The 25412-nt window shown below is 38.1% G+C and overlaps 1 protein-coding gene across 5 annotated transcripts in view; it reads left to right on the top strand.

Annotated features, from left to right (window-relative positions):
- The window catches only part of TNRC6B (trinucleotide repeat containing adaptor 6B), a 282415-nt gene that overhangs the window by 232393 nt on the left and 24610 nt on the right, over positions 1 to 25412 (top strand). For 3 of the 5 annotated variants that reach the window (XM_057486340.1, XM_036931422.2, XM_057486342.1), the window contains 9 exons: positions 1053 to 1228; positions 3686 to 3760; positions 4610 to 4655; positions 5880 to 6016; positions 7115 to 7285; positions 11120 to 11245; positions 20318 to 20449; positions 20731 to 20826; positions 20963 to 21131. In XM_057486340.1, the coding sequence (XP_057342323.1) occupies positions 1053 to 1228; positions 3686 to 3760; positions 4610 to 4655; positions 5880 to 6016; positions 7115 to 7285; positions 11120 to 11245; positions 20318 to 20449; positions 20731 to 20826; positions 20963 to 21131 (1128 nt within the window). The remainder of the gene's footprint in view (positions 1 to 1052; positions 1229 to 3685; positions 3761 to 4609; positions 4656 to 5879; positions 6017 to 7114; positions 7286 to 11119; positions 11246 to 20317; positions 20450 to 20730; positions 20827 to 20962; positions 21132 to 25412) is intronic. The other 2 variants (XM_057486341.1, XM_036931424.2) reach the window with 1 other exon arrangement.

Raw genomic sequence — 25412 nt, 5'->3', positions numbered from 1 at the left:
CTAGAGATGGCAGCAGTCATTCAAAAAAAGGCCTGGAAGAGCTGCTGTTCTGGCTCTAGACTCTTTATTTGAAGCTACTTAAATCAAGTAACGACCCCTTCCATAAACGTCCTATCATTTGGTAAAGTGAAGATGCTAATGGAGGTTTCTAGGCAAGATAGTGTATTTCTGCTGCTTCCATCATTTTATAGTGTTTTTACCACAGAGTGTATCCTTCAATTCCATCCTATGTTTGGAGGGAAATTAAAGATTTATCCCAATCTCCAAATTAAAGATCTTTGTTTAAATGGGGGTGTTGTTGGAAGACACTGAACACTGAAATCCCACTCCCTCAGACACTAATGTCCTCTGATTTCTCTCCCTTCCTTGTTCTCTGTCCTCCACATGTCCACCACTCATCTTTTAAAAATAATTGCTTACACATTATCTTTGCCTAGGGTCTTTTTAGTATCTAATACATGTTAGTATATAAATCTAATAAGTTTCAGATTTTCATGGCTATATGTGAATTTCTCTTTTGCCATAATTTTGATATTCAGAATCTAAGTTTCTTTTTTCTTTCCCTTCTTTATATTTTTTTTTACACTTCACCTCAGACAAGGGAGACAGTTTTTCTTTATCATACCTCGTATTTATAAAGTCCATTATAAACAAAGCACACGTACATTTAGGAAGGTAAAAACTACAGGAGGTTAAGGACACAGTAAACCATCCTCATTAAGAGGAACAGATGTCTCTTACTTGAGATGTGAGAGTTCTTATAAATAGTGATAGGTTTTTTTAAACTTGAAATTCTTATCAACTTGGTATAAGAGGAAAAATCAGAACCAGGAGTCGGGAGATCTTGATAGTATGGTTTATTAACTTAGTCTGTATCATTGAACCTTGAGGAGTTTCCATTCCCTGCTCTTTAAAATACAAATTATGCTTGCCTTGCCATATAGATGGATTAGATAAAATTAAAAATGTACTAAAATATTTTATAAGGAATAATTACTGTGGTTATTGTATATATAGCTATTGCATACAGGTGATTCATTCTTTTCTTAAAGATTCCAAATCTATGCAAGACGGCTGGGGGGAGAGTGATGGGCCAGTCACAGGAGCTCGCCATCCCAGCTGGGAAGAGGAGGAGGATGGAGGAGTCTGGAATACCACCGGCTCTCAGGGAAGTGCTTCCTCCCACAACTCAGCAAGCTGGGGACAAGGAGGAAAGAAACAAATGAAGGTAGTCCTCTTTAGAAATGTTCAAGTGTACTTACTCATTCTTAGAAGACAGAACTGAGAATTTTTTAATGGAAGGAGTGGGGCAGCTGGAGTCCCTGAGGTCCTAAGGGGAAAAATATATTCTTAAGACAAATAACTGCTTCCTCTTTGCCGCCTTCTTCCTTCCCCATGACCTTGAAACCACAAACTATAGAACTGTTGCTGTGGGTTAAATGGAATTTTCAAAGATAGGAGGTTTTTTTTCACTTACAGTTTCCATATTATAATAATTATTTGGAAGCTTTCAAGGCACACTTTATAAATGTTTTGTTGTTTTGCATTCTAAAGCCAAGGAAGTCCTTAGAGTAAATCTCCATAAATATGTAGACGAGAAACCAAAGTAAGATAGCTTCTCCAGTGATAATCATCATGGCTGGTTTTTATCAGATTCGGTGAATTCCAAGGTCCAGTACCCTTCTCCCAACAAAATGAAATGCCAGTGTGTAACCCTGCTGCAGCAACTAGATGATTTATCTACATCCTGTACTGGGTTGTGTTCTAAACTTTTCACTTTCCATGTCAGAACAACTCAGTTACTCCTTCAGTTTGCATGATTTGATGAGGACTTTGGTTTCACTCTGGACAGTGGTCTGTGCGCTGGGAGCACTCTCAGCATGAGCATTCTTCCATCCCAGCCCTTCGTCCGCAAAGACATTGATGGCAGTTAAGTTAATTTCAACATAGTTGGCAATGCTGTCTTCAGTTAGCCAAGGGTTGCACCTTCATCCCCTTCACTATAGGATACTGACTTTTTCTGAATGTGGAAACTGTTACAGCTTAAGAATACAGATTGTTTCTGCTGGGGATTCTTTGTTTAAGCAGTCGTTTACAGTTGTTCCTTCTTAATAAGGACTTATATTTTCCTGCTCTGGTCACAAAATAGATCATTCAATGAACTTTTCAGCACTTTTTGTTCACTCGTGGTGTCTAGACTGCTGTGACTTTCTGTTGTTTACAAATTAACAATGAGACCAAATTAAAAGTTCAGGAGACAGCTGATTGAAAGGAAACCACTGAGTAAAAGGTGTTGCCCACTCAATGACCACCAAGATTTAACTAATTAGGTTAATTAGGAATTAAATGTTTCTGCTCCATGGCTCATGATTCTGAATTTTCATACTGATGGACTTTTTTTACTATGATCAAATACAGATAACATAAAATTTACCATGTCAACCATTTTGAAGCATCCTGGTTCAGTGGCATTAAGTACCTTCTTCATGTTATTGTACTGTCATTATCACTGTCTAGCCACAAAACTGCTTTCATCTTGCAAAACTGAAACTCTGTACCCATTAAACAATAACTATCAATTCTCTCCCACCAGGGAGGACTTTTTTCACCTAAAACCTGTAACTGAACTTAAGTGAGCTTATGCACTTCCAAGAATAAATACCAGAACAGAACACAAACAGAATTTTTTGCCTGTAGAATGCGCAAGCACATAAAACCCCATCACAGTTCCACCTGGCTTCTCAGTAGAAATAGAAGTGCAGCTGATCATCCGTGTCTTGCCCAGGGGAGAAACTAGCTTGTCGCATTAGGAAATGAAAACCCACATCAAATTACAAGGGTTGGTGAAGATGTGGAAAAATTGGAACTCTCATAGGTGGCTGGTGGGATTGTAAAATGGTGTAGCCGCTTTGGAAAATAGTTCCTCAAAATGTTTAACATAGACATACCATATGATCCAGCAATATCATATCAAACCCAAGAGAAATGAAACATGTCTGCACAAAAACTTATACACAAAGGTTCATTGCATTATTATCTATAATGGCAAAAAATGGTAAACCACACAAATGTCCAACAACTGGATAAATATAAGTAAGAGAGAAAACCAACAGCTCCCTTACTTTGCAGTAAGATCACTGATGGTGTCTTCTGCTGGGCTTCTTTCCCCTTTGGGACCCATATCCTTTATACAATGAAACAAGATGGAAGTGCTCTCTGGGTGAGTTCCTCATTGTATCCACACAAAGATGACCAGTTCAAATAGTCTCCTTTCCAAATAACATGCACTAGCATCACACATTTTTCTTCACTCCTTATACAAATTGGCTTAGGTTACAAGGAGATATTAATGGGAAAAATGTTAGCATGCAGACATTGTATTTTAGAAAATCTGATACTGACTTCCTTCTGTTTATAAGGTAAGAACACCAGCTGATCATATATTTTTCCAGTTCTAATTCAGTGTGACAGATAAAATAAAATTGAAAATATAGATGTAACTAAGTGTCCCACTGTTTTAGACTAACAGATAAAATACCAAAATAACCGTAGTTAAAGAGAAACGGCTAGGTTCAAAATATCAAATAAACTCTTGGTTCTGCATTTTTAATTGGTACTTCATGCAACTAGATATGAAGTTGAAATAAATTATTTGGTTCTGAGGCTACATTTTTCATTTTTGTAGTGTTCACTGAAAGGAGGAAACAATGATTCATGGATGAATCCTCTTGCCAAACAGTTTTCAAATATAGGATTGCTGGTAAGCCTTATTTTTTCAAACATGTAGTGGGTCCCAACTTTTACACTTGGTTCAAATTTTAAGACCACTGCCACATATAATAGAAAATTTCGTATTTAGAAGCTGGTTAAGCAGTGTTCCTGGTTTGGGTTAAGTAATGTGCATTCGCCATTCTTTTATCATTAATGAAATACTCCAATATTTAAAGGTCATAATTTTTTTATTTGTAGTACTCATATCCTTTTCCTTAGGCAGTTAGGGAAGAAGGAGCCAGGCACTTAAAACTTACGTACTTTCCCCTGACTGCTGTACCAGCTTCAAAGTGGTTTTTAAAAAGACAATAATAGCAAAATAATTTGAGGAACTATTAGTGATTAATTATATAGGGAATTCTTTAAAAAGTCCTGATTTTTTTATCTCTTGGGGACATTACGGGGACACCCTGTCCTGCTTGCCAAGAGACAAATGCCGTGACTTGGCTGCACATTTCAAGGTTTGATGACTTGACAAGTCACGGGAAGGAGTTGTCATCATTTGGCTGCCACTCATGGAATTTGATCCTAAGCCAACTGGAACTTAAGGACAGGAGTTTATTTCTCTGAACAGTTGTTCTGCTATTGCTCTGTCCATAGATTTACTGAAGCTAATTCTATGTGAAAATTGAATTAAGTAAATATAAGTACCAACAGCAATCAAATTAGTCATATTAAAAATGTTATTGTCTTCATTCCAGCACAAGGTTCATTTCAAAGACCCTTATATATATGCCAGTAATAAGATGTGACTCTCACATGAATAATGCCATTTCTTCTCTGATTCAAATATTTAATTCAAACCATTCATCTTCCCTCACTGTTCTTTATTTTTCAGAGTCAAACTGAAGATAATCCAAGCAGCAAAATGGATTTGTCTGTAGGTGTGTATCACCTCACTAGTACAAATGGAGCACATTGTTGTTGAAAATATCTTGTTGGGATCCTCTGCTCAGTTTGAGTTGGGGTGAATAGAGTTCAGCAGATATGTATTGGGCACTTACTCTGCGGAAGGTACTGTGCTAGGCACTAGGTTGGAGTTGAAAACTCAAATGACTCGAGCCGAGGAGGCAATGCAATGAGGCTGTGTGCCAGGTATAAGCAATGAGAACTTGGAGGCTGCTGGTGAGCTGTGAGAGAGAGAACATGGGTAGCATCTAAAGGGAATTAGCCTTGCTCAGCTGTGGAGGAGCAGGCCTAGCTTTGCCAGACCTTCCAGTTTCTTAAGAGAGGCCAGACATTGAGATATATATTGGCATCCTGATTTTTAAATATTGGAAACTAATTCAGATTTATAAAAAATGCTGTGTGTGGCCAAACAAAAAACCTTGCCAGACTCAACTCCCAGGCTGTCAGTCCTGTCCACACTGGGGTGTTTCATTGTTGACCAACTCTCATTGCAAGGGAAGCAGATGCAGTGTCAGCCGTGAGACTGCGGGAATTTCACAGTGATGCTGTTGCTCACCTTGTGGAACTTAAAAAGGATCAAACCAGGAAAAGAAAACAGTCCTGGGTAGTAAGGGAAATAGTCTTTAGTTATGCTACTTTTAAATGTGAGGGTAACTAAAAAGTAAGCTTGCTGGGACATTGATCGTGTCAGTGTACCACAGAGCTGTGAAAGGAAAGTAGAAATTTTCGTCACACCTGGGGACAGGCACTGTGGCAGAGTCTCCTGTGCTCACCTCTGAGCTCTAGATTTCAGGACAACAGCTGTGCGTCTTTGATCAATAACTGCGCTTCACAACCCCAGCCATTTATTTAGCAGATGCTGAAATATCAATAAGAGAGAAATTCACTGAGGACATTTGAGTTTATGAGCAAGACATACGCATCAAACATATCCATAGCCAGTCTAAATCTTTTTCCTCTTCGGATTTTCACCAGGTTAGCTCTAAAGTTCTCTTTCACTCTTCATTAGACAACAAGGTACAACTGATAGATGTTTTCCAGGATCCACATGTGTTCCAGGGAGGATTACTAGCCCCTTGAACCAGTGAGAGCTTTTCTGGTCTTATACCCAGCACCCCAGGAGGGCTATTGGGGCAGATCACTCTTGGTCATGAGGGAGGCATTGATTCTTGAAATTTCACTCCTTCTTTTCCTTCCAGATAAAAAATTTGATGTGGACAAGCGATCAATGAATCTCGGGGATTTTAATGATATCATGAGGAAGGATCGATCTGGGTTCCGTCCACCTAATTCCAAAGACATGGGAACCACAGATAGTGGGCCTTATTTTGAGAAGGTGAGTTGAATCCTTTGTTTAAGATAATAATTCATGAGAACCATTTTGGTTCCCATTTGTCTTCTGATAATTGATTCCAGGAGGAAGCATAGAATTATTGAACTAAATTAATGGGGAAAATACAAGCATCACCTGTGTTTAAATGGTGAAATGAAAACAGTTTGATATCAACAGGTAATTAGACAGGAGCTAGAACCATCTGTCTTTAGGATGTGAGTATTGTGAAGGTCTAATCTTAGGTGAGTTATGAAGTTTGGAGGGAGGAAATGGTCTGACTTTTTCTAGTGGGGAAAATGGGCACTCAAAACATGTAGAAGAAATTTTAGAGAAATGTATTCTCAATTTCTTTTTTTCTGCTACTGTACAATAACAAATTAAATTTGGGATCTTGTACAAATACTCTCGTCTCCACTAAGTCCTTGCCTTTTAGCTTTGTCAAAGTAACCCAGAACTTCTCCTTTGCTGTTTCTATGAGAGCTCTTTTTGTTATCTTTCTCCATTTCCCTAGTGATCTATTTTAGTTACAATTTGGATATATTTTTCAAATTTTCAACTACTTGACTTAACCTGATTTAATAGGTATAGTCATTTGTGCCTATTTGTATTTCTAACACTTCTAATGGAAGAGCTTATTCCTTGATTAGAATGCCAATTTGCTGTGCTCCCCGTCTTTAGAAAGCCGTTGAAACCAAAATTTTTAGATCTGGCACATTTTTGACATCACTGATGCTGGTCCGGACAGCGAAATACTCACAAAGAGATTACTCTGACTTCTGTTTCAGCAGCCACATAGTTAGAGTAGTCAGTATTAGATGCATAAAAATGAAGTGTCTGGCAATTTTTATCAATTTTTATCTTAGTGCAATAGACAGAGTATGTTGTTACTTAGAGGATAAGAAAAATCTATCAAAGAAGATGACAGATGGCATCTGTTGGGCAAAGTATGATGATTATTATCAGATCCAAATTCTATCCTCATTTATTGCTAATACACTCTAACTTTGTTTATTCCTAGTGTTTCTCTCTTTCCCCTTCTTGCATTCTGTTGCTTCACTAACCAACACTCACTGTGATTGGCTAACTACTACTACTTTTCAGCTGACTTTGCCTTTCTCCAATCAAGATGGGTGCCTTGGGGATGAGGCTCCCTGCTCTCCCTTCTCCCCTTCTCCCAGCTACAAGCTGTCTCCCTCTGGTTCCACACTACCCAACGTCAGCCTTGGAGCAATCGGCACAGGGCTCAACCCCCAAAACTTCGCTGCTAGACAAGTAAGGAGGCCTCTCAAATTTATAACTGCTTGGCTATGGCCTCACCTTGGCCCTGGTCTGCAATTTATTGCATCATTTGTCTGTCTTGGGAAATTTGTTGATTACTGAATGCACAGAATGATACTAAGTACAGGCTTTAGATCTTCCAGCCCATAGGACCCATCTCTCTTCATGTTCCTCAACATGGATTTTATTTTAAATCTGTTTCTTTTGTCTTTTCATTGTTGGTCATAAGTTCATGTTTAATAAGTTAGTTAATAACTGGCTTAGGCAAATATTAAAGAGGCTACATAGGTACCTTATATCATCTAATTTAACAGCATATTTGCCATTTTTAACATCAGATTGAATGGCAAGTAATACTTTTGAAGTCTTTCCAACTTAATAAAACTGCTAATTAGAAAATAGCAGCAAAACTATTAAGATTAAATATTTGAGGGTTACAGCATCTTAAAATCTAGTGTCTTTAAGTGTAAAACAGAGTCGTAACTCAGAAAAAGGTAACTTTGATAGTGAAGCTTTGAGAAGACCTGATGTTGCTCAGACGTGGTAGTGTTTCATCCATTCTGGAGCAGCTCTTCTCCTAAGGTGGGATCTGTCATCCTCCAAGGAAGGGTTGTGCACTGGGAACAAGACTGCAGGGCTGGCACCGTGATGCTGCCTCATTCCCGGCAGGCTGAAGGGATGCAGCAGGCCTCTGTCTGTCTCCCCGCAGTAGCCCTGTTGTAGTTTTTAAGAACACCAGGAATCTGGGGACAGTTCCTTTGTGACAGTGACTCCAGCCATAGTTCTGTGACCACTTGTCTGTGTGACTTTCACCTCAGGATGTCATAGCAGGACATTTAATTATTGTTTCCATTTGTTTCACAAAATGACTTTCACATATAAATGAGAGGATGTCATAAAACACCTCTCACACCATAGTCCTCAAATTGTGCATAAGCCTTTCAGATGTTAACTAACTGTTGCCCTTAAGAAATGTATTCTGTTACGTATTTGTGTTCAGATTAGTTATCTCTGGATTGGGAGTTATGGATAATTTTTTTCTTCTTTTGTATTTCACTGTTTTAATGTTTCCAAAGAGGATGTAGATATGTATCGCTTATATAAACAGAACAAACAATTATATCAACATTTGTTGGCTTTTTTGTTTTGGATTGAGATATAGGAAATACAAAGTACTTGAAAAACTTTTGGTTAATGGTAATTATAAACATGCTTTCAGGATCACGTAATTACCAGATGCTATTAGTACACAAACTTTCTCATAATAAACCAGCCAAAATAGCTGGTGCACTGAACTGTAAGACATGGTCATTCCACTTGGATGTTTTGCTCTGTGGATTACTACAAAGTCCGTTGTGACCCAAATTGATGAACATGTTCTGTCCAAATATGGTTGTGGAGTTTTCACACTATTTTCATGCAGACTTAATATACTTCATAATTAAGAGTTAAAATGCAAGGTTTTAATTTTAAAATCACATGTTTCAATCAGCTTGATAACTTCGTTTTTAATTTGTATACTTTTCTGAACTAAACACTAGTTGAGGCAGATATCACCAATAATATTTTGGATTCAGGGTATCATAAAAGCCTTATATACAACAGTAAAGCTTTAGAAATAGCCAGATAGGCCACCCTTAACATACATACAAGCTGTTGATGACCATTTTTCTAATTTCTAAATATAGTTAAAAGAAAGAAAGAAAAAAGACTGGACCTATATGACTGCCACTTAAATACCTTCCTGTGCAAAATACTGCAAAATAGCTATGACCATGCTATGAACCAAGCAAATAACCAGCTTATGATGCCAAGGCTTCGTATTAAAAAGTAGAAAAGGCCTTTTTTGGTTAGTGTTTACTTATTTATACTATTACCCATATCAGGTATATCAAAGTGCTTGGTATAGCTTTAGAGATAATTGGTAATGAAAACCTAAAACCTTTTGTGGGAGTGGGGTGAAATCTGTCTACTGGGAATAGGAAAGTAGGGCTTAATTTTATAAATATGAAAGAAAGCAAATTCCTTTTAGTAATTCTTACCAAGAGAGGTTGAAATTTAAAACGACCCTCACAAAGCAGTTTTGGACATGTCAAAACATGGATTCTGGCAAGAACTTTAGCTCCCAGAAACCCCACCCTTCAAGGACCAGTCCATGCATAATTAACATCTAATAACAAGGCATTACTTTGATAGTAAAGTGTAAGTGAGAATGATCTTAGCTGTTTTCCTAGGAATAACCAGTAGCTAAGATACCAACTACCCCCATCTCAGAGATGCTAGAGCCAAGCCAGTGACGGTTGGATTAGTAAAACAGGAGAAGTGGCGATATTAGGGTTTGTAGAATTAAAGGTCTTTTCATGTTTAAACAGTCCTCTGGAAGATTTAAAATACATGGTGGATCTTTGATTTTCTTCTGTGAGATATGAACAGATTGTGATTGCTGTTTCTACTTTATTTTCACAGACACTTTTATTTTCAGTGCTTTTAAGTTCATTAATTTCCCTATAGCAGTCCCCTAATCTGTTCTGAATCATTAAGCCATCAGAATATCTGTAGTGTTCTAGAACTTAATGGTGCCATTACAAAATGTTTAAAAATTACTTTAATCCCCATGATTCCAGGGGTAAAATGACAGTGGTGTTTTCAGAGTACACATACTTGGTTTAAGTGATGGTGCAGCTGTTTTCACTGAAAATGTTCAGTGTGGGTTGTATTTTTAAGTATATGGAATTGGTGGGTCATGGATGTTGGCATCCTGTAGACCAGGGTTTTAAAGAGTTCTGGGGATTCAAAGAGGGAAGTTTTAAGCTGGTGGTGGAAAGACAGTGGAAAATAACTGTTTGACTGTGGGTGCTATCAAAGAGTTTTAAAGTGTTTTGAGAACATAGAGATGGATTCAGTTAATTTGAATGTGAAGTGAGAAGTAGGTATGGAGAAAGACTTCCTTGGTGAAGATGACCTCTGAGCTGGGCCTTGAAAGGCTGAGTGAATATGGTAGAGAAAACTGCCTCTGACAGAAGGAACAGTGTCACGTTGTCAAATAGGGTTTCTTTGCTGAAGGGCTTTTCTCAGCTAGAAACAAGTCACAAAAGAAGGGACATCATATAGCCCAGCTTTCTGTAGCTCTTTGATTGGAACAGTCTATCATGCTCCAGTCTTTCTGGAGTTAAGCTTATTTTTAACTAGAAGAGATTCATATATTTGAGAAGTTACAGGTGAGTAATATTTTATTGGTGTCCCTATAATGATTTTTTACTTTTTCCCTTTCTTTCCTTTTTGACTTGCTCTGTGACTGATTCAGATTTCCTTATCTAGCAAGGAAAGGATCAAGCAAGCAGACCCAAGAGAGGGGAGGGTGTTCAGATCTGGAGCAGGGTCCTCATCGAGCTAGCCTCACAATTGGGCGGCACTGATTTTAGGATTGAACCAACCAATTCAGAGATGATTATTTTATGGTTGATATTATTCATAAGCCTGCATTTATACTCAGGTTCTTTTAAGATGTAGCTCAGATTTAAAAATTTGAGAATAAACTTGGTAAACCCAAAATTCAAAAAGAGAATAGGTGAAATAAATGTCATATTGCCTGTATCTTTCATGTTTTGGTTTATAGAGCGCATCAGACTGTAGGGGTGGTAATGATATGTGCATAACTGAATTTGAATGGTTTTCCCAAGCATTCCAAGATAAAGAACTTTTCAGTTACAAAATTCTGTGTTTCCATGAAACATAGGATATGATTCTTCTGAGACATAGAAAACCTCATCCATTTCTTTTTTGCATTATGTTAACAAAAAGCCTTACTGTTGCTATTTATGTTTACAGGGTGGCAATCATGGTTTGTTTGGAAATAGCACAGCACAATCGAGAGGTATGCACACACCTGTGCAGCCACTAAATTCTTCTCCTAATCTCCGGGCGCAAGTGCCTCCCCAGTTTATTTCCCCCCAGGTAAGCAATTATATGTTTCCATAATTTCAAAGTAAAGCCCATCCAAGTGATTACCAGTTGTCAACTGAGTGGTTTTGTGGGTATAAAGGAATGATAGTTACCAGTCTAAAATGTAAAAAATCCAGATGGTAAGGATCAAGATTTTTGGAATAAAATACCAAATCTTTTTTTATTGTATGATACATACAGGGATGTTTTTGCATGAAAAGCATTATGATTATATTTCTTTAATTGCATATAATTAAAACTACCTTATAAATTCTGCTGTGTTGACATTCAGAAGTTGGTTACCCTTGAGGATTCACCCACAGATAAACAGGAGAATTGCGGGTTCTCGGTTATCTGAAAAGTTTGGAAGAGATACATGTTAAAATACTGACCAGTCGCTCTTGGGGGAGTTTTAGAACTATTGAAATGGCAGAGGCTTATTCATAGAGCAACTCTGTATAGGCTACAGTCCTTTGGGTGCCATGAGATCCCTTTAGGTTGATTTCTTAGTAAGAGATGTTTAATGATTTATTAGGGGTGGGGGGTCAGTCATTACAGATGAGAGATGCGTGCCAGTCTACCACATGCTGTCCCTTGTATCTCTTTGTGAGAAAAGTATTAGCTGATGAGCCCATATAAGAATTTAGTGTGTGACTTTAGTCTTCTCAAAATGTTACTTGAATGAACTGAGATCAAGGGCTCTGGATCCATCCCATCCTATAAAAGGGATAGGGGCGCTTACTAGAGCCAACCAACAGGGTCAGGGTGTTTTTTGTTACTTGAAATCTCTTTTAAGACAAGGGCTTTAAGTATTTCTTTGAAACCATAATCTACAGATTTCATATTCTGTTTTTGATTGATTATCTTAGTAGATGAAGAAATGTTTATTGTCCCTTCCCCTATTTACAAGGGAGTCTGGGAGTCCTCTTAGTGTCTCTCTCCTTCCCCTTCCCTCTCTCTAAGTTCCAGTCATCCTTCCAAGTCCCAGCTGGTGGTATGTCCTCTTGACAGAGCTGTTGCTGGCTTCCCCAGTGCTCCACAATGGCAGCGACTTCCTAACCCTTAGAGCACTTTCCAGCATGCCTTGGGTTCAGGCCAGCAGTTGTCCGTGGTTATCAGGGAGTGTGCTGGCAATGCACAGATGAAGAAAATGCCATCTCTCCCATCACATCATCCTGTAGTTGGTGATGGTGATGGCAGAATAATCAGCAAATAATATGATAAATATTGTATAGAAAAGACTTACAGAGTTTGGGGAGCCTCCCACATGAAAGCTGGGTCTTGAAGAATGAGGCAGAGTTCACTGGGCACAGCCAGATTAAAGATGCCTTCCAAATAGTGGGAGCAGCATGTGCAAGGGACAGTAGTAATACCTGGAAGAACATGGCTTGTTTGGGAAAATGTGGATAGTTTGAATAATTAGCTTGAGTGTGTTGAAGCATATAGATGCTATCTAGAGCAGAATAGGATGAAACTAGTCAGAGGTTTGGGACCAAATTTGGAAAAAAGTATTTGTGTTCTCCTACATTTTTTAAATTGGTTTATTTAGCAAAACACAGTTAACATTTATTTAATGGATAATGGGGGCAAAAGTAAAGACAATATAGCCACACTGAAAGTTTGGATGGTGGAGAAAAAGTGCTTCCAGAAAACCCCAACCCAGATGCAGTAATGGATTATTTTCCTAATCCCCTATTCCGACTTCGTGCACAGGCATGCTGTTCACATAATTGCATTCATGACCACTGTATCATGCTGTTTGTGGTAACATTGGGTCATAGTATTTTCCCGTTACTAAATAGTCTTAATGTTGATCATTCTTAGTGATGTATCTGTTCCATCAGGTAGACTTTGATTTACTTCAACATTCCCTTCTCCTGTTGTTGGATATTAAATTGTTTCTAATTTTTCACTGTTAATAAATATTGCCATAGAGAAATTTTATACAGATCTTTGCCCACATTACAGTTACCCAAAATGAAATTTCAGGGTCAAAGCACATGTAAAGTTTTTGATAAATATTATCAAATTTTATACCCATTTTAACCTCTTCATATTACATCTAATATAAACATAGAAAGAAGACATTGAAACTTATCTTAAGATTTGGTAGAAATGTTTCACGCTTTAGGTTTTCTACCTTGTCTTTCTCTTCCTGTTACTCCAATGTTCAGAGGGTAACATACTCTTAACAGGCTTTTGTCTTGCCTTAAATTGCTCTCATTTTGCACCTGCTTTGTTAAATGCCATATTGACTTGAACTAGATCTTCACTTTCTCCAACCCAGCTGGAGACTGAAGGGCTTTTAAGCCAGAATAATTAACTCGCTGCTATGGGAATGTGCAAACCTGTGCTTTAATTATTCTGCAGTCCAGGTATGAATAGCCATTTGCCAGGAGTCTAGTGGAACTTCTCTCTGGTCCTTTTGTATTCATTGGAGGAGGACAGCACATGTGCCCATCTGAAGAGGGAGAAGTTGAGCAAAGTTAGATAGGAAGTCCTCAAAGTGTAACCTTTATAGTCCTTACAACTATCAATTTACATAATGGAATGTATGAGATCCTGGCCTTTAAATTAAAGCATAAAAATAACTTGTGTTCGCACTTTCTTTACTTTATAGTCTTTCTATATCTGTCTACCTTTAAACAGTGTATTGTTCATTTAGCCTTTTTTGTACTTTATGTAATTAAATCACACAGTATATAGCCTTCTCTAGCTTTTTCACTTAATACTGTTTCTAAGATTTTCCAGTGTTGATTTGGGCAGTTGTGGATCATACGGTATTCCATTACATGGATATGCCATTGTTTATTTACCTATTCCACTACTGATTCTGCTATTGAGAGACATTTGGGTCGTTTCTAGATCTTTACTATTATCAGCAATGCTGTTGTAAATATTCTTATATTTGTCTGCTAGGATGAATTCCTGTATGTGTCTCCTAGGGTATACTCCTAGGGTATACTGCAAGTTTTACTTTGAATGGTGGTTTCTTTAGCCAATTTTGAGTAGTATAATAATAAGGGGGTAGGGGCATAATGAGCTTTTGGCAAGGAATGGCATACATTCTCAGCACTGAGGAGAAATGGGTTGGTCAAGAGACCACCTGATTTGTTCAGTAGAGCTTCTAAAACTGAACAAGGAAGGGGAGAGAAAGGAGAGTTCAGACAATGGCTGTTCATTTTGGCGGCCAGCAGGTTGGGAAACAAAATAAGCAGAGGAGATATACCATGAATCACAGAATCTTTTCCCTTTGTAAAGGAAGTTAGAAACAATGCTGATGGTTCAGAGCAGCACAGCCTAGTAGAAACATAACACAAACCACATAATGTCATTTTAAGTTTTTAGTAGCCATATTTTAAAAGTTTAAAAGAAGCAGGTAAAGTTAATTTGAGTAATAAATATTCTTTAACCCAATATATATAAATTATTATCACTTCAACCTGCAATTAGTGCTTAAAATAATTACTGAAATTTCTACTTTCTTTGTTTTAATACCAAGTCTTAGAAATCTGGTATGTGTTTTACTAAACTTAAAGCACATCTCAATTTAGATTAGCCATGTTTCAAGTGCTCAGTAGCCAAATGAGAATAGTGGTTAACATACTGGACGGCAGAGGCCCACAAAGCGTAGTGTATTACTTTCTTTCCTAGAAACTCTACCTCTACAAATTACAAGAAACTGGGTAGCTTAACACAACAAATTTTTAAGGCTATGTTTTCGGACCAGTCTCCTTCTCAGGCAAGGGCAACAAAAGCTCAAACAACAGATGGGATTCCATCAAACTAAAAAGTTTCTGCACAGTGAAGGAAACCATCAACCAAGCAGAAAGGCAATATACTGAATAGGTAAAGGTACTTGCAAATCATTTGTCCAGTAAGAGGTTAGTATCCAAAACATCTAAAGAACTTACACAACTTATTATCAAAAAAAAAAAAACAACCTGATTAAAAAATGGGCAGAGGACTTGAATAAACATTTTTCCAGAGAAAACATACAGATGGCCAACAGGCACATGAAAAGAGCTCAACATCCTAATCATAAGGTAAATGCAAATCAAAGCCACAGTGAGGTATTACCTCACATGTGTCAGATTGACTATTAACAAAAAGATAAAAAAATACCAAGTCTTGATGAGGATGTGGAGAAAATGGAACCCTTTTGCATGACTGGTAGGAATGTAAATTGTTACAGCCAGTATGGACAACAGTATGCAGGTTTCTCAAAAAATTAAAACTAGAACTATATGATTCAGCAGTTCCACTCTGGGTATTTATGCAAAGGAATCAGAAACATCATTTTGAAGACCTATATGCACCCCTGTGTTCATTGTAGCATTATTTACAATAGCCAAGATATGGAAGCAATCTCAAGTATCCAGCAATCGAAGAATGGATGAAGAAAATGTGTACACAATGGAATATTACTTGGCCATAAAATACTGTCATTTACAACAGGAATGGACCTAGAGGGTATTGTGCTAAGTGAAATAAGAGAAAGACAAATACTGTATGATTTCACTTATATGTGGAGTCAAACAAATGAAAACACACAAAGCAAAACAGGAAACAAGACTCATAGAAACAGGAAGCAATCTGTTGGTGACCAGAGGGGGAAGAGATTGGGATTGGACAAAATAGGTAAAGGGGATTAAGAAGTACAAATTTCCAGTTAGAAAATAAAAAACTTATGGGGATGTAATGTATAGCATAGAGAATATAGTCATGATAATATAATCGCTGTGTGTGGTGACAGACTATTAACTAGATATCATGGGGATCATTTCATAATGTATAAAAATAGCACTTCATTATGATGTACACCTGAAACTAGCACGATTATTGCAGGTTATTATACTTCAATTTTTAAAAATTACTTTTCACAAGTTCTGGAGGCTAGAAGTCTGGAATCAAGGTGGTGTCAGGGTTGGTTCCTACTGTGAGGGCTGTGGAGGAGAATCTTTTCCACGTCTGTCCCCAGCTTCTTGTAGCTGCTGGCGATCCTGGTCTCCTTAAGCTTGTAAGTGCATCGCTCCCATCTCTGCTGCTGTATTCACATGGCATTCTTCCCTGCATCAGTTTTTACATAACTTTGTCTCTTTGTCCAAATTCCCTTCTTCCTATAAGGACACGAGTCATTGGAATAAGGCCCACCCAACTCCAGTATGGCCTCATCTTAAACTTTATATCTATAAAGATTCTGTTTCCAAATAAGGTCATATTCTGAGGTCCTAGGTAGGTGTGAATTTTGGGGTACACTGTTCAACCCAGTGTAGTTGCTTAATCAAATGCATTTAAGACTCACATTAAAGGTAGTAAATTGATTTTATGAACTGAGATAATAGTGGACTAAGACTCCGGTTTGGAATATGGTTTTAATAGCATTGGGTATATCTATACTCATAGTTCCCCCACACACACACAAATAAGCAAAAAATATGATGAGGTTAGAACAGTTAAACACAATAAGTTAAGTTACACTAGTGAATTTCTATGATTTCAAAAAGAGATGAAGAGTTACTATTTGAGAGATAAAGAGTTACTATTATTATTATTTGGGGGAAATTATGGAGGGTTTGTCCCTCATGCTAACCATTAAACTGATGTAGAGGCAAAGTACACAATGGTGGGGACATACTCGCTTTGACCTCACATCTGTTAGGGGTTCCTCCAGCTGTTAAAATAGAAAATCAAACAAGTTTTATAACTGGTTGGCAAAATTTAGCATCTCTTAGAGAGGAAGCAGCTGGCGAATTATACTTCAAACCAAAGTACTTTCCCAAATAGTAGAATTGGTAGGTTAAGTGAAACTGACTACGGTCTTGGAAGAAAATTAGTTGGTAAGCCAAGTATAGGAAACCTGAACTTAGATGTTTCTAGAATAGCGAATGTCAAAAGACAGGCAGATACTGAGAATGGGTAGAGAAAGTGACTCAAAAGTATTAGAAAACTGAGGAATTTAACTGAATGTGATGCTATAGAAAGAGAAAATGGGAAGACCAAAAGGTCTTAGGCTGAAAGGTCTCTGATGACTCAGTTTGTAAAGGGACATTTTCAAAAGATGGAAAGTAAGAAAATGCAAGCAAAGATGAATATGTTCTAAGAGTTGTGTTGGTGGGTAGAACACAAAACTGAAGTTCACGAAACAGTAGGCAATTAAAAGTCATTGAGTTTGGTTTAGTACCATTTGGTGACTGGGAAAGGAATCATTGCTTTGGACTAAGTGGAAACAAAATTTTTACTGCTTTTGTCTTTGTTTAAGAAAAAGGATATTCAACCAAAAGAGGTAAGATGAAATAGATCCTCAGCAGAGAAAGAATTTGTGAAAAGAATTGCAGAGCCCTGTCTATGATCTTTGAGGAATTTTCATAGGGGGAGTTTAGTAATGACAACAACTCTTTCTTGCCCAAATCCTGAATAGTTAGACAAAAGAGAAAGGAATATGGGGACCAAAGTATCCTCTTTACTACTGAGAAAACTGATACTGAATTCCACACTCACCCCAGTACCTGGAATGAGGCAGCCCTCCCTACGACTTGCTGCCAAAAAGAAAGGGAAAGAGGATGTTGATGAAGATGGATGCCCCCTGTGGAGCCTCAAGATCAGAAATGGGGGAGAGGCACCCTCCCCTTCATGAAAGTGGAGAATGGGGACATTTATTTTTTATTTTTTTAATTTGATATAATTGATGTACAATTACTTGAACATTATGGTTACTAGACTCCCCCCATTATCAAGTCCCCCACCCACATACCCCATTACAGTCACTGTCCATCAGCATAGTAAGATGCTATAGAATCATTACTTGTCTTCTCTGTGCTATACTGCCTTCCCCGTGGACCCACACACACACATATTATGTGTGCTAATCGTAATGCCCCATTTTCCCCCTTATCCCTCCCTCCCCACCCACCCTCCCCAGTCCCTTTCCCCTTGGTAATTGTTAGTCCATTCTTGGGTTCTGTGAGTCTGCTGCTGTTTTGTTCCTTCAGTTTTTTCTTTTTCTTATACTCCACAGATGAGTGAAAGCATTTGGTACTTGTCTTTGTCTGCCTGGCTTATTTCACTGAGCATAATACCCTCTAGCTCCATCCATGTTGTTGCAAATGGTAGGATTTGTTTTCTTCTTATGGCTGAATAATATTCCATTGTGTATATGTACCACATCTTTATCCAGAGAATGGGGACATTTTTAAAATAAATTTTTAACAAATAATAAAGTAGCTTAAAACTGATAAACTTGGTTCCAATTCCAGGCAAGATTCTAGACTAGATCTGATAAACTTGATGTCAGTTCCAGGCAAGATTCTAGACTAGATTATAAAAAGTGAATTTTGAGCCCCTGTGATAGGAATCAAGAATCATTACGTTTGCTGACAAGTTTTAACTTGTTTCCTTCATTGATTGTTAAAAAACATTTTTTTGGATTATCAGAATGATACAGTTGTATTTCTGTTTTGACAAGCCATTTAACAAATTGTCTAAAGAGAGTTTTAGACAAGATGGAAAAATACAGGCTAAATGCTAAGACAGCTGTGTGAATTAGTAAATGATTGTTCACTCCCTGACTGGTAAGCTTCAAGTTGGAAGGAAGTTCTCAGTGGCATGATACCTCATCTCTGTCATGTTAAACATTCCCATCAGCGACCAAATGGGGAAACACAAAGTGAGAATAAGTTGAATAATAGGGTAGAAAAGAACTTGGTGGAGTCACAGTTAAGTTAAAATACAATATTCATTTATTTAATAAGTATTTATCAGGCATCTACTGTGTGCTGTGCACATAAAGATAAATGGAAGGTCCTAAGATCAAAACATAAATTAATAATATTTAAAAACCCAACTGCCAAAATAATTGCACAGGTGAGCAGAACATTTAAAAATACTGTAGATTTTAATTGCAAGTAAGCTTAGTGTGTCAGTTGGGAGTTACAATGCAATCATCAGAGAAACTGAAATCTTAGACATTGTTCATAGTTATGGCTTTTAACAGATTCGTTAGTGATGGCCAGGTCTACTCAGTACTATACTGCCCTAAGAAAGACTTTGTGTTCTGGGCTCTGAATTGAGAAATTGAGACACAGATGAAAGAACTGACTGTATTTAGCCTGCAGGTGAGAGGCAAAGGAACTGTAATTGTATCTAAACATTTGAAGAACCAGCCTATGGAATAATGCAAACATTTACAGAGTGCATTTCTAATCATTTAACATGGATGAACTCATGTAATCCTCAATCACTTAAGTTAATATTATTGTTCCAGTCTTGGAGATAAGAAAAGTGAAGCTTAGAAAGGTTAAATAAATAACTTGATCTGAGTCACACACCTTACAGATGGCAACCCCGCACAGTCCGCCTCTGGAAGGAAACTCTTGGCCAGCGAGCTGCCTGCCGCTCATGGAGGACAGATTTCATTTGTTCTCCACGGCACCAGCTGATTCAGTGGGTTCTGCAGGTGAAAGTGCAGGGAAACCCATGTCTGCTCAGCTAAAGCATCTTAGACAAACAGTCCATAGAGGGGAAGGAGTCCTTTCTTTGTCTCTGGCGGTTCCTGCAGCCTATCATAGCTGACTCCTGAAAACCATGGACAAGGAACCAGTTGAGCAGTTTGCTCTGCCTCTGTGAGACTCTTGAGTGTTTCATGAGAAGTCATGAGTTGAAACTCCAGTGTCTCTTATTTACACACTAATACAATTTGTCTTATTTGCATAACCGAAGAACTTTAAAGTATTTGTGTATTAGCTTTACGCAGCCAGGTATATTTTGTTTTATGACGCATTTCCAGTCTCAGACTAAAGTCATGCTGTCATTAAAATGTTTTGTCTTGCAGATCTTTTCCTGATTATAAAATTCATAATTTTTGTAGCAAAATTGGAAAGTCTAAGAAGAGAATTTAAAAGCTCTTGTAATCTCACTGCTCAGAGATAAACATTGTTAACACTTTGAGTGTATTTCTCCCAATCATTTAATATTTCTAAGAAATAATTTTCAAGGAAAAATTGATGCTTGCTTTAAGATTCTTTTCACAAAAAATAATTTTATTTTGATAAATTCTGAAAGTTTCATTTTGTTTTTTTTTTTTAGGTTTCTGCCTCAATGCTAAAGCAGTTTCCCAACAGTGGCCTGAACCCAGGTCTTTTCAATGTGGGGCCCCAGTTGTCTCCTCAACAGATTGCCATGCTGAGCCAGCTTCCACAAATTCCCCAGTTTCAGTTGGTGAGTAGATTTCCTCCTAGTGAGTAGATTTCCTCCTCCTGTATTAGATAGGTTATTTGCTCTTCTCTTTTTTTCTTTAATTTAATTTGCTTCATTTTATACATGTGTGAGGGTCACTGTATGAGCTTAACCAGAGGTAGACATGATCAGTAGACCACGAACCGGGTAGTCCTCCCTTTACGGACACCTGACTGGGCGACCCCAGCTCCGGTGCACAGACCATTCGGGCGTCCCAGTGGGACGCCGGCCGTCTGCCCATCTGCCATCTCCCCACTCCTCAGGCGTGTCAGCTCCTCCTGCAGCAGCAGCAGCAGCAGCAGCTGCTCCAGAACCAGAGGAAACTGTCCCAGGCGGTGCGGCAGCAGCAGGAGCAGCAGGTGCGGCCGGGGCGTGCATGGAGTAGGGGTGGGGGTAGGGGCGTGGGTGCTCCCATGGGGGGCCCAGCTCTGCTTACCCTGGAGGAGCCGCGCTGTTCGGCACATTGGCTCACATGTTCCCTTCCCCGGCCCCCAGCTGGCTCGCATGGTGAGCGCCCTCCAGCAGCAGAGGCAGCCCAGCATGAAGCACTCGCCGTCGCATCCTGTGGGGCCCAAGCCGCACCTGGACAGCATGGTGCCCAGCGCGCTGAATGTGGGGCTCCCAGACCTCCAGACCAAAGGGCCAGTGCCTGGATACGCTTCTGGTAAGTTTTAGTAATGATACAATCTTCTTTTGAAAGTCTGCCAGAATGTTCTACGCCTGTGATAGGGATGGACCTCCATTACCCTGTTTTCCCAACAGATACCAAAGATAAGATCCCTGTCTTACAGATAATATCCTAGAATTTCGCTGCACAGTTAGTAAGTGGCAGAGATGGCCTCCGACGTCTCTGTGTCCAAAGCAGTCTTTTACTAAAAATTCAGCCTGCCACCAGGAATTTTTTAAAGCCAGTTTAAATATTTGTCCATGCTGTGAGTGCTACATGTGTCTGAGTTTATGATCTATTAAAATACGTACAAGTTTGGGTGTTTGGCTTTAATGATGTTACCTTCTCTCAAAAAAAAACAGGGAACTACAATTAAAATTAAAAGGCAAACTGATAAAATTCATCTGATATTAGTATTTCATCTGACTTAAATAGAATTAGCACAAGTAGGGTTACACCTTTGACATTCATCAAGAATTCGTTGGCAGGAAAATCAGTAGCTCTTTCAGTACTGGGGAACATGTTGTAAGCAGAATCCAATTAATGAGGCAACAGTGGCTTAAAAATAAAATTGTAACATTGAAAAGGTACCACACATCGGGGGGGAGGGTTTGGGTGGGTGGGTGATATAGGTGAAGGAGATAAAGAGACACAAAATCTCAGTCATAAATTAGTCACAGGGACAAAAGTACAGCATAGAGAATATAGTCAGTGGTTCTGTAACATCTTTCTGTGTTGACAGTAAATACACTAGTGGGGCTGAGGATTTAATAATATATATAACTGTCCAATCACTATGTTGTAAACTTGAAACCAATGTAATATTGTGTATCAATTATACTTCAATTAGAAAAATACTAAAAAAAAAAGGTACCACACACCACAGCTGGTTTCTTCTCAGACTGACAACATTAAGATTTTATTTTGGTAGAGAAGATACTGTTCTATACAAACTCAGAAACAAGAGTTAGAGAGACCTGAAATCCATGCTATTATGTGACAAAGTAACCTCTGACAAATGTTCTTGCTCCTGTGCATAGAAGTGAGGTGCCCACTGGGTGGAGTGCCCGTTTTCTATGGGGGTGTCCACATGCAGAGAAGAGCAAAGACTTTAAGGACCCCTTTATCCTGGATAGTTTTAAGGGCCCCTTTATCCTGGATAATTTTCAGATCTTCAGCTTCCACCAGTTGTACTCTTTCTTAAAAATGGTCTGCATGAGAACTGACTGAAATTCAAAATAACCTTTCTTCCACTTAACATAAAAAAAGCCAGTCCTCTACCATCTCTTATCTTACTAAGGCACATTCATCCACAGTGTGGAGTGCCAGGGTACCAAGGAGGAGGATGCCTCCCACAGTAACTTAGAATGGTACATTATAATCCAATTAAATAAGGAGAAAGAACATACTAGCTTAACTTCTTTACCTTTGATAACTTACTAAACTATAGATAAATTTTATTCTTTATTATATTGTGATCTGACCACTGAATATTTGTCTTCCAAGATGCATTTTTGCAATATACTTCACCTTTAAAATTTTCCCTAATTCCTATTACCATGTTTATTTGAATTGAAAAATACATTTTGGGACTGAAAGCAAGTCTGATTGGCTTCCCATTTTGAATAAACTGAATCCCTAGCTGTAAGACTTTGATGAAAATGTATTTTAGGTATATATATAAGGGTTAAAATTTTTTTGAAAAGATTTGGCAAAGATGTAATAAAATGAATATTCAGTTTTCCTAATGCTGAGTATATCAAACTCAAAAAGATGCCTGTAGGTGAAAGAGTAGCATGAATAATTAAAAGTCTCTGAAGTCCTGATAAAGGCTGTTTGGGTATATTTTCTCAAAATTAAGAAGTTGAATACTTTAATGATTTCTTAACTAATTCTTACTGGTTGTTTTTGTAAAGTAGGTAGTTTCTAATTCTTTGCTTTTAGTAAAATCGAAAATATACCTGATTGCCAAGTGATAAAAAAAACCTATCTAAAAATCATTTTATCATCTGTTAACTGAGCTGAGGAGAAGCAAATATGCCTAAAAAGGAATTCAGAGAAATAAGTGGTGTTATAACAAGACTACTTCTTGTTCCATCTATTTAATTGCTTAAGTTTCTTGGTGCTTTATGTCGACAAAAAATTTTTTAAATAGGAACAGAGGAGCATGAACTCTGTCCCATTCTAGTAATAAGTCCTTGTCGGTCATAGATATCTGAATTAATTGAGAAAGTCATTCATCTTATTAGAAAATGCATTTCCAATAAAAATTTGCTTTTTGTGTTTAAAATTTATCAAAATTTATAATATTTATGTGTGTGGTATACCCAGTTTTGAATATTAGAGATTACTAAAATAGCAGAAGACTAACTTGTATCTGTCCTGGGATTATGAATGTGTCAGTATCATGTGCACTTAGACGTAGTTTGAATAGTTATGTTAAATGGGCAGCTGTGGGTGATTTTCTGCTTTTGTAATTTATTCTATTATAAAAGCAGTAATTTTTTTAAAAATCTGCAACAAAAGTAGCAGAAAACAGTGGACAGAGTGAAGGGGGGTGATCAAATAAGGACAATTTGAGTCTCCTCAAGGAGGTATAAGCCATGAGCCAAGTGGTAGTGGTGAGTGAATGATGAATTAGGAGCGTATGGCAAAGAAAGTAGTTCTGGCAGTGTCGGATAAGGTAGGCCATGGGCTATATTTTGTAAGAATGATAAGATAGGTAAAAGAGATGTACTAGTGCAGTGAGTCCCTGAGAAGGCAAAGTCATGTCTTTATCTCTGTACCTCACCTCCTAATACAGAGCCTAGGACAAATGAGGCTTTCCATAAATACTCATTGAATTGAACTAAATGTTTTGTTTGAGTTGAATTCAAGTTCTGTGTTGTAAGCTGGAGAATTACAGGGAGGCCAGTTGGGTAGACTGTGAGAGTTTGTTTTGATGAAACAGCAAGTACAGTGAAGTCTGTGCTCCCTGGGTTTAGTGGCATGAGAGCTCACAAACAGCCCAGAGGCCACAAGTGGAGCACCCCGCTGCACTCTGTTAGTAGCAGCCACTGGAGCACAGTGCTCCAGAATTGCTTCTGTCCAGATTTGTGGAGCACATTCTGTATCCTAATGTCATGCCAGTTACTCTGTGACCTTGAAAGATGGTTGTGGGCAACATTGATTTTCCTCTCATAGTTCTGGGTTTGTAGACTGAATCTTTCAAGGTAGTATTATCTCCTGATTTTTTGCATATACCCTTCAATTTTTTTCCATATTTAGTTATTTAATTATGCTGCTTGTTGTTATGTCATTTAATTATGAAGCTGCCATATATTGGTGGCATTTGATCCCCAAGTTTCTGAAGAGAAAGGTGCCTACTTTACATGAGGTCCAGAGCTGGAACTGCTCAAACTCTCCCCTCTCCTAAGATTTATAACTCCTTTTAATTTTCTACACTTAATATGTCACAAAAGAACTCTAAGCACCTGAAATTAAATAACTTTAATTCACTAAGAGTTACAAAGAAATTTCAGAGCAACTTTAAGAGAATTAATATGTAAGGAATGGTTCCTTATCTTCTTACTAATCCTTACATCTTCTTTTTAATCTTCACCAGAATCCTGGGTTATTTTCAAAATCTCTTTCTCAATGATTAGAACCAAATTTTCAACTGGCCTGGAGTCCATGCACCTTGGGCAGTTTTCTTTGTCAGAAGTAAAGTTGTAATTTGCCCAAGAAACAAACCCACTTAGGCCACTAAAGTTTATGTCAGAGATGCCCTGTTTCTTTCAGCCTCCCTGTCCTCTAGTCTCATTTTATTTCAGCTCCCTAGGACCAAAGAAGAAAATATTGTAAACTCTTCTTTTTTAAAAAACCATTTAATTTGAAGTACTTCCAGCTCATTCAAGGAATTTATATTTCCTACCCCCATCCTCCAAGGACCCACTTGGACTAGTAAAGTCAGTTAAAAACAGTAAAGGAACTGTGTTCTTTATAACATTTTAAACATGGGTCAAAAGGTGTTAGAAATGATTTGAACTTGATTTATTACACATTTATTAAACTTTCCTTGACAACTAGGAGAAGCACGGGAGAAAACATGATCCAGGCCCTCAGTGGGATATGGATAAATGGAGCCTGAGAGCCAAAGAGGCACCATCAGGTAGTAGGAAAGCACAGTGGACACAGCATGGAGGCTGGCTTTCCGCCCCTGTAGGCCACCAGGGCTTCAGCATCCTGGGAGCCTCGCCCACCTCCCTGGGATGGCTGTACAGTTACTGTGGCTTGTTC

This window comes from Manis pentadactyla, chromosome 10, assembly GCF_030020395.1.
Source record: "Manis pentadactyla isolate mManPen7 chromosome 10, mManPen7.hap1, whole genome shotgun sequence".
In the NCBI taxonomy this organism is placed as follows: domain Eukaryota; kingdom Metazoa; phylum Chordata; class Mammalia; order Pholidota; family Manidae; genus Manis; species Manis pentadactyla.
The sequence above is the reverse complement of the archived record's forward strand: the minus strand, read 5'-3'. Positions and strand labels throughout refer to the sequence as shown.